This window comes from Parasteatoda tepidariorum, chromosome 5 (assembly GCF_043381705.1).
Source record: "Parasteatoda tepidariorum isolate YZ-2023 chromosome 5, CAS_Ptep_4.0, whole genome shotgun sequence".
Classification (NCBI taxonomy): Eukaryota; Metazoa; Arthropoda; class Arachnida; order Araneae; family Theridiidae; genus Parasteatoda; species Parasteatoda tepidariorum.
In genome coordinates this window covers 39,707,712-39,715,910 of record NC_092208.1, presented here as the reverse complement: position 1 = coordinate 39,715,910, position 8,199 = coordinate 39,707,712, and the positions used below count along the sequence as shown (strand labels likewise).

General features: G+C 28.5%; 1 protein-coding gene across 1 annotated transcript in view; it reads right to left on the bottom strand.

The window, feature by feature from the left end:
• The window catches only part of LOC122269181 (uncharacterized), a 6,926-nt gene extending 5,677 nt beyond the window's left edge, over positions 1-1,249 (bottom strand). Inside the window, exon 1 of the mRNA XM_071181327.1 lies at positions 1,015-1,249. Within this exon, the coding sequence (XP_071037428.1) occupies positions 1,015-1,234 (220 nt within the window). The 5' untranslated portion in view covers positions 1,235-1,249. The remainder of the gene's footprint in view (positions 1-1,014) is intronic.
• Positions 1,250-8,199: the final 6,950 nt, after the last annotated feature.

Sequence of the window (8,199 nt, the reverse complement as noted above, 5' to 3'; positions counted from 1 at the left end):
TAACTTATGACGACACTGATTGTTTGTTATATTGTTATTTACTTTTCATATTGTCAATAAGAAAAACATATATATATATATATAATATATATTTGTTATAAGTATTCAAGTTTTTAATAAAATTGAGCTTTAAGTTTCCTATACAGTGTACAATCTAAAAAATCTGCACGCAGGACACCTCTTTATCTAAAGGTTATAGACAGTGGTGTTAATATTAAACCCGAGATGCGGGAGGGGGGAGAATGATCCAGAAATGATGCACTATGATTAGAGTTCCCAGTTTGCGGCCCACGGCAGCACCAGAATATAATAAGAAAATATATCTATATATATTTTATTATACATTATAACCACATTTGACATCTTAACAAAAAAGTATTTATCACGCAAAATTTCCGTTTTCTGAATTTAGAAAATTGAACTACTTATAAAAATTGTAAATCTTAAATTATGCTGAATTGCTCCTTCCTCGTTTGAGATGAATAAAAAAAAACAGTTAGTTCTGATCAACACTACCAAATTATGCACAAATCTGAAACGCGATTACTGACACTATTGAAGAGCTTAGTGGAAGAACCAGGTCAGTGGCATGCTTAGGGGTACTTAAGAATCTATGAAAATAACACGGTGGTTATCTCAATATGGGTAAGTTAAATGCAGCAGAATTTTTTTCTTACACTTTAATCTAAACGTTTTTTTTTTTTATATATATAAATGTCGTTGAACAGCCGTTGCACTTTTGGGTTTACGCCTACTAATATTCAGCTCCGTAACTTAGCAATTTTGAGCCCAACACTAAACAAAAGAGCTCCTGGATCAAACTAGCTATCTTGGAAAACTTTTTGATGAAACTCACCCTCATTTGCGTTATATGGAGTGGAAAAACTCAAAATCCTCTCATGGTTAGTCTGATGGCAAGAGAACTCTAAACCATGATCCTCTACCACTGAGGATATTTTACGTCAGCACTGTCGTAGGTGCGAGCTTGGTGTGGAATTCGTGCAGTAAGTGTACCTCTAATGACGACCAAAGGGGTCCGGCTGTCAAAGGAAATGGCACCCCAGACCACAATGCCTTGTTGAGGGCTGGTGTGGCTTGCAATTGTGAAGGCAGGATCCTCCTTCTGCCCTGTGCGTCTCCAAGCACGTCTTCGATGATCGTCAGGACACAGTTGGAAGCGGGATTCGTCGCTATTGACACAAATAAGCTCGTCAAAGGTGATTTCTGTATGCATGATTTGAAAAACGCGAGTCGTAATAAAAAGATCGGAATTTCGGGCGTTTTTTTTTAAAGATCATGTCATAAACATTTTAATTCAGCATAATGAATGATTTCTTCAGAGAAGCTTAAGGGTGTCTAGGAGTGAGATTCTACTTTCCTCGTTCCCCATGTTAATCTATGGAGAATTATATGATTCATAACCTACTCTTTATTTAGACACTTATTAATATTTTGGAATTTTTTTTACTTCATTTTATGCTATTTCATTTTAAGTATTTTTAAAACTTTTTTAAAACTAACGTCTTCTTTAAAAGACTGAAATTTAGGAGATAAGCTTTAATTGCAAGTTTATTTTTAGTATTTTTGGAAAATTTTTTCGACAGATTGAAAGCTTAAGAAATTCTCTTTAGCTAAAGATTAATATTTTAATTCTAGGTTTTATACAGATTACGTAAATCACAAATTAGTTTCAATAATTCTAATCATCAGACTCAAAATTTCCTTCCCCTTCTAAAACCCTTTTTAACAGGATTACCCACAGCGAAAATGAGCTTTTGCACCGCAGGAGGTTGAAGTCAGCTTTCACTGTGATTTATGACTCTCCCCACCACCTTTTTTATGTGTGGATCCGCATGTATTTCTGTTTTTATTTCATGTTTAGATTTTACCAAGGAACGTTTGTTATAGATTTTCATAAATAGCTTATATGGGAAACTGTAAAATTAAAAAAAGGTTGTATTTGCAGATAAAGTGACTTGGTATGAAATATCAAGATTCCAATCTTTGGATTTAAGATTTGTAGAAAATTATTATGATCGTTTAAATATGAATGTTGCATCTAGATATCAAAAATTATCAATGGACCTTATAAGAAAATTTCAAGATTATGTTAATAGGGATTATATTATACAATATCAAGATATTGATAAAGATTTTGTAATAGAATTTGTTTCTAAAATAGATCTCTGTCTTTTAATAGAAAATAAAAACCAGAATAATTTATATAAATAGTCTGGTATAAGAATATTACCAGAAGAATTTTATGATTCACACAAAGAAAAGATAGTTTGCATACCTCTTGCTGAAATTTGTCGTAATACACGAGTACCTCTATACGAACCAATAAAAGAATTTTAAAAAATGTATTCTAAAAAATGTTTCTAAATAAAAAGAAGTTAAAATAATGGAGTTTTTAAAGTTAATGATTTGGAAGTTGGGGAATATCATATAAAGAGTTTGAATAAATCTAGATATGAGCTAACGATGAAACTAATTGTAGACGATAAAGAAACAGAATTAGTTTTAAAAAATGATTGTTTCACTAAAGAAACTAGACACGAAATTATTAAGTATGTTGTAAAAGATGATCCTATCCCGTTTACTTATCTCGATTATCATGGGATCGTTGATGGTAGATATGATTTTGAATTTTGTTATTATGATTATGATAATTGTTTTGAAAAATATTTTTATTAATATGTTAAATAAAACCGATTTTATTAATATAAAAATAAGAATTTTGATTTATTAAAATATGCTGATTTTATCTAATATTCCATATAAAAATGTCCGCCTATGTTAAATATTACGATTATGAATTACAAAGATTTGTCAAATAAAAATAAGAATTTCGATTAATTAAAATATGCTGATTTTATCTAATATTCCATATAAAAATGCTAAATATCCGCCTATTTTAAATTTTATTAATATAAATTATTGTAAATATTACGATTATGAATTACAAAGATATTAATTTTTATTAATATAAAAATAATAATTTTGATTTATTAAAATATGCTGATTTTATCTAATATTCCATAAAAAAAAATGCGAAATATCCGTCTATTTTAAATATTACGATTATGAATTAGGAAATTTAGGTAGTAGTATATGGGATAGGCTAAAGTGTCCTGTACGCCCCCCCCCCGATATACTACTGTTATAAGAATTGGGAAGGCAGCTCTACCTCAATGGAAGCAAACATTATTGTTCAAGGTTTCCTTCAAAGTCTGACATTATATGGTGTAAAATATGTAGTCATGATTGGAGACGGTGATGTGTACTTTTTTGTACAGTAATGTGTACAAAAAAGTTTTGGAAGCTAACCCATATGGCACCTTCGACGTTGAAAAAATTAAATGTCGGAACCACCTCTTAAAAAATTTCTGTAGCAAATTGAAAGAGGTAGCAAGAAATACAAAATCAGGACATGCCGCAGTTCGCAAATTGCAATTGCTAGACAAAAGAATTCTTAGATTAAGAAATGCAATCGTAAAGGCGTCAGAGTATAGAAAATATCAACTAAATGCACAAGCTGATCTAATAAAGGATATGAAAAACGCTCCACGACATGTTTTTGGAGACCATACATACTGTGCTTCAAAATTTTGTAATGATAGAGATGATGTAAATCATATCTCAGAATTAGAAGAAAGTGTAATTTTGTTTAAAATCATGGAAATAATAGGGAAATTGACAAACCATGCCAGAAGCTTGCCTTATAATTCCACTAATAATGCGGTGGAATCATTTAACGCATAAATATAAAGGTTGAAGAATGTGGATTATTTGTAGACGAAAAATATAGTCTCTTTGGTGCCACTCCTAACGGAATTGTACAGGATTTGGACGAAAATGAAAATAAATGTATTGTTGAAGTTAAGCGTCCTCTGACATGTACAAATTTGTTTCCAAATGCAGCTATACTTGACAGAAAATTCACCTTCTGGAAGACTAACAAAGAAAAATATGGTATTACAGAAATAAACAAAAAACACAATTTTTATTTTCAGGTGCAGGGACAATTGCACGTAACAAAAGCCAATTTCTGCTTTTTTACTTTTTGGACCACAAAGGGAATTAAAGTTGAAAAAATTGAATGAGATGACTTGTTTTGGGCAACTAAAATGGAAGAAAAACTTAAAAGGTTTTACTTTGATTGTTTGTTGCCTGAAATCCTGGATCCCAGCTATACAGATCAATGACTATCCGAGATCCCAAATATATACTGGAAGCGATAGAGAAAAAACAGATGAGTAAAAAAAAAGAAATGATAACAAAGACTGAAAAATCTGGTAATTGCTAAGTCCTTCCTCTTCCAATTCTGTGGGACGATTTATGTATAAGGAAAAAGTACAAATCGCAGTTTTCATCCAAAAACATGTCGAGTGGAGATTTCTTCATTTGATTAACCTGGTCATTAATTTGATATTTTTTATGTTTTGTATGCATGCATTTTTTTTATATTTTTTTAACATTTATTATAAGAAAGAATTGTAACTTCTTTAAAAAAAAGTTATATTTAATTTTCGTAAAAAGCGACGATTAGTAAAAAGATTGATATCCATCAATTTTAAATTAAATTTTTTATTTGTTATGACATTTACGGAATACATTTTTCTTTTCGAAAACTGAAAACTATCTGTGGGATAATTAGTAGAAGGAATTGTAACTTCTTAAAAAAAAGTTATATTTAATTTTAGTAAAATGCGATAATAATTAATAAGATTGATATCCATCAATTTTAAATTAAATTTTTTATTTGTTATGACATTTACTGAATACATTTTTCTTTTCGAAAACTGAAAAATATCTGTGGGGTAATTAGTTTTCTAAACAAAAATAAAGGAAAGATTTTTTTTATTTTATTTGCATGGTTCTCTTATTTTTTTAAAAATGTAATTAATAAAATATTTAGCGTAATCAATTTATATATATATATTAGTCATTTGATTTGAATTTCATATTATCTTGCTTTTTGTGAGTGCTGTTGAGATGATAATAAACTATCGAAGGAAAGGAAAGTAACTATGATAACTTTAAAATAACAATGATAACCAATAAATATTACGCTTTACTTAGAATTGCAGAAAAAACACAAAGCACATATAAGCTTAATGAATCTTCTTAGAATTTAAGCAAAAAAGCATTGAAATATCTAGATTTAAAAAAACGGAAAAAAGTAACAGTGAATAGTAGAACCAGGTTAGGAAAATAAAACACTACGCATGTAACAGTTTTGAATAAAATTTAAAGAGTGAATAAGGAAGCAAAGGAAATATCTCTAAATTTTTTTATTAAAATTTATAATTTTACATTAATTTAATTTATAAGGTTTCACGAAGTTTAATTTATTTGTTATAAAAATAAAAACTGTTTATTACTTTAAAAAAGAAAAAAAGACATTATTTCATTCACCAGAAGAATAAGAAATTCCTGCTTTTACTTAGTCCTTTTCTTCTGAAGTAAGGCATGACCATAGATATAAAGGCCCCTATATTAGTCCCTGGGCATGACAGACCAACCAAACAGTGTAAAAAGAGTATGAAATGGGAGTGTTGACGTGATTGACGACTTAACTGTACTACTTGGGGGAAAGAAAAACACCTGGTTATATTTGTCGGGGATGTCCTATCGGGCCCAAATGATGGGGGAATCCTTTCTGGCCCAAAGTCACAGGTGTTCATCGCTCAAAGTTTCCCCCCTTCCCTTTACAAACACAGGTTTGGAGTTGACGCTAATCCATCGCACTTGACATTATCTTTCTTTCCATAGGGGTTGACCTTGGCGAACAAAGAACACGGGGCGCGCTCAAAAGAGCAGAAAATCAGGGTCATGAATCGTGGTTGCCGGGAGAANTGGCGCCATTTCGATTCGTTAATATTTATTATTTGCAAAATGTTATGAGTTTACAAAACAAAAAGAATAAAATTCGGAATTTTTAAAGACTGCTTTCTTTTCCGCGAGATTATTTTTAAAAATGTATTTATTGTAATTCTTTTTAAAATTTATTTATTGCTTTCATTAATATTTATTATTTACAAAATGTTTGATTTTGCAAAACAAGAAGAATAAAATTCAGAGTTTTTAAAGACTGCTTTCTTTTCCGCGAGGTTATTTTTAAAAATTTATTTAAACGATTAATTCGTTTAAAAATTTATTTATTGTTTTCGTTAATATTTATTATTTACAAAATGTTATGATTTTACAAAACAAGAATAAAATTCAGAATTTTTAATGACTGCTTTCTTTTCCGCGAGATTATTTTTAAAAATGTATTTATTGTAATTAAGATATCAGTATTGCAGAGTTATTTCGTAATATTTTTAATCCCCTTTGCTCACAGCATTTTATAAAACATAAAGTAAGTTAAATATGAAATTTCTTAAGACATTTTTTTAGTGTGTGTTCATTATTAAAATTTTTTTATTGATTATTTACAGCAATATTAGTAAATTAGTGTGATTTAATGCAGTCACGTGCTAGGAACTAAACAGGACGTGAAACATCATTCTTTTTGTCACTAATTTTTTTAATAATAATTTATTAGTAATTTAATTCTAAATAGCTTATTCCATAATTGCGAGATCAACAATTTTTTTTTATTTTTTAGAATTCTTGACAAGGTAGAAAAACTACACATAGGTAGTCTTAAAGTAACATTTCAAAAAAGAAAATTATTATAGATTGACGCTATTTATTAATTACAGTAAATGTAGCATAAAAATATTTAAAAGCAATTCCTTTTTAACACATTTCAAAAGTGTTCGCTTTTCGTTCCATACCATTTTTCACTTGCAATAGTAAAATTGTGTATTAATTATTTAATTCTGCTGTGATGAATCAAGATAATCTTTTATGAATCTTAATCATCTTCTCAAATATATACCTTTTAACAAAAATTTTAAAACTAACTAAGAGTGGTGTTTATGAAAAAAAATTTTTTTTGAATGTTTCTAAAATATAGATGGAACAGCTGTGTTCATCAAGGCACGAACATTTCATGACAAATAAAACAGCTATGAAATAAAACTAAGGAAATTTAAATATACACCACCATGCAATAATAGATAAGACACTATCAGTTTCTCACCCTTTTCTCTTTGAATTCCTCACAAAATACCTAGAAAATTATATTATGAATTTCAAGAGTGTAATAAATTTTAAAAACTTCAGAGGTGGTCTAAGGGGCCGGCAATAAATTATGAGCGAAAGTAAGTATTATAATATCTTATTTCAGAAAATGTAACAATAAATTTATTAACTCAAAGGACACTTTGTTATTATTTGTAAGAAGTGCATAAAATTTCGTCAGATTAACTTACATATTAGGAAAATATAGACACCTTTATAAAATAAATAAATAAAAACTTTTATTTGTCATACGATTTTTTCCTAAAACAGCAAAAATACTCAATAAAATAAAAGTTTTAGGAGCAATTTTTCATTAACAAGCATGTTAAAATTAGACCAAGAAAAAAAAAACAAATCCTTTAAAATACGTTTTTAAAGTAGTTCTTTCCCACCTGCGCTGAAACAAATATTTTTTCCTAATTTTGCAGTATAATTTTTTGAAGATATTCAAATCTTTTTTTTCCCACGAGTTGCTAACTACAATTCCCGACAAAATTTTGAAAAAAATACTTAATACGCTCATATCTTGCGCAATTTTAAACGATTTACTTTCTCTTCAATTTTAAAATCATTATCTTGTAATTAATTAAAAATTGCTTCAAAACTTTTGTTCAATTTCAATCAATATTTTTAAGCTATAGCAAAAAGCAGCTACAAAATAATCCTCAAATTAGGGCGGTGTATGTTCTACATTTACATAGTTGTAAGAGGACCTGTACTCGATCTAGAAATAGAGAAAAATTCTTTTGATTGAGGTATTATTACCTATGATATGATAAGAAAACTTAAGATTATATTCAATTCAATGCTGCTAACCTCGATTTCCGATCAATTCTTCATGTAGGGGAATTTATTTATTATGCTGGATATAACCCATATACTATTCATTAAATATATACTATATACACTAAATTAAAAAGCGTAGAAAAAAGAAAAAAATCCTAAAATTTGATTAATTTTTATTTTCTGGTACTTTGAAAATTCGATATTTGTCTTAAATTTCATTTATACACATAATCATTTTAATTTAAGAATTAAAAGACTACTTTTTTTTTGAATAAT